The 1212-nt window shown below is 41.8% G+C and overlaps 1 protein-coding gene across 1 annotated transcript; it reads left to right on the plus strand.

The window, feature by feature from the left end:
• Positions 1-14: 14 nt before the first annotated feature.
• LOC111690105 lies at positions 15-912 on the plus strand. Its single transcript, XM_046955932.1, has one exon. The coding sequence runs from the start codon at positions 46-48 to the stop codon at positions 910-912; it is 867 nt and encodes a 288-aa protein (XP_046811888.1). The 5' UTR covers positions 15-45.
• The last annotated feature ends 300 nt before the right edge of the window (positions 913-1212 follow it).

Consider the following 1212-nt stretch of genomic DNA (forward strand, 5'->3'; position numbering starts at 1 on the left):
CTTGACTTTACTCATAAAACTCTGTTGCATGCTGACATTTCCCTAATGATGAATGCAATTCAAAGTCAATTCTATATACCAGGACTTAAAAGAACTGTTAAAAAATGTGTTCACCATTGTTTAGTGTGCGTCCGGTATAAGCAAAAGCTGAAGTCTCAGATTATGGCAGCTCTGCCCCCGGAAAGATGCTCCTTTTCTTTACCATTCACTTATGCGGGTGTTGATTTTGCGGGACCTTTTCAGATAAAATCAGGTAACTTGCGAAACTCTCCTTATATGAAAGGATACGCTTGTATATTTGTTTGCTTTTCAACAAAAGCTATACATTTGGAAGCGTGCTCTAGCTTATCCTCCGACGCGTTTTTAGCAGCTTTCGCACGGTTTACGGGTAGAAGAGGGTTGCCTAAACGCCTTATGTCCGATAATGGCACAAATTTTCTCGGCGCCAGTAGATCGTTGCGAAAGGAATCTCTCTTATTTTTACGAAAATCGGCAGAAGATATAAGTAAAAAATATGCAGTCCATGGTTTTGAGTGGAAGTTCATTCCCCCTAGTGCTCCACATATGGGAGGTCTTTGGGAGGCTGGTGTAAAAAGTTTTAAGATTCACTTTCAGAAAATAGCCGGCAACCAAAAGTTTAACTTTGAAGAGTTCTCGACTCTATTAACCCGAATTGAAAGTGTCCTAAACTCCAGACCTCTTTCCCCAATGTCCGAGGATCCTGAAGATTTACAAGCCCTAACTCCTGGTCACTTTTTAAGAGGAGCTCCATTGATGTTCGCCCCTGAACTGCCTTCAGAGAATTTATCGATAATAAACCGATGGGAGCGGCTCAAGGCCTTTCATCATCGTCTTAGTCAACGCTGGAAGACTGAATATCTTCATGAACTTCACAAGCATTACAAATGGTAAAACCCACAGCGAGATTTGCAGAAAGATGACTTTGTAGTCATAAAGGATGAGCTCCTACCTCCAAATGAGTGGAAAATGGAAAGAGTTGAATTAGTCCATACTGGAAAAGATAAACGCCTTCGCTTCTGCAAGCAGTTTAAACAGATGACCGTAAAGCAGAGAAAATACGTAGTTCGGGTACATCGATACTGCAGCAACTGCTTTGCCCGGACGCATCTAATTGGAGGATGTACATCAATGGAAGCCTGCCAGGAGTGTGGAGATCTCCATCATACTATGTTACATCCGGAACAAAATCAA

Source organism: Lucilia cuprina, unplaced genomic scaffold, assembly GCF_022045245.1.
Source record: "Lucilia cuprina isolate Lc7/37 unplaced genomic scaffold, ASM2204524v1 Scaffold_1921, whole genome shotgun sequence".
In the NCBI taxonomy this organism is placed as follows: Eukaryota; Metazoa; Arthropoda; class Insecta; order Diptera; family Calliphoridae; genus Lucilia; species Lucilia cuprina.

Excerpts from the sequence above, each read along its gene's own strand:
- LOC111690105 (XM_046955932.1), top strand. The coding sequence starts at position 46 with ATGATGAATGCAATTCAAAGTCAATTCTATATACCAGGACTTAAAAGA.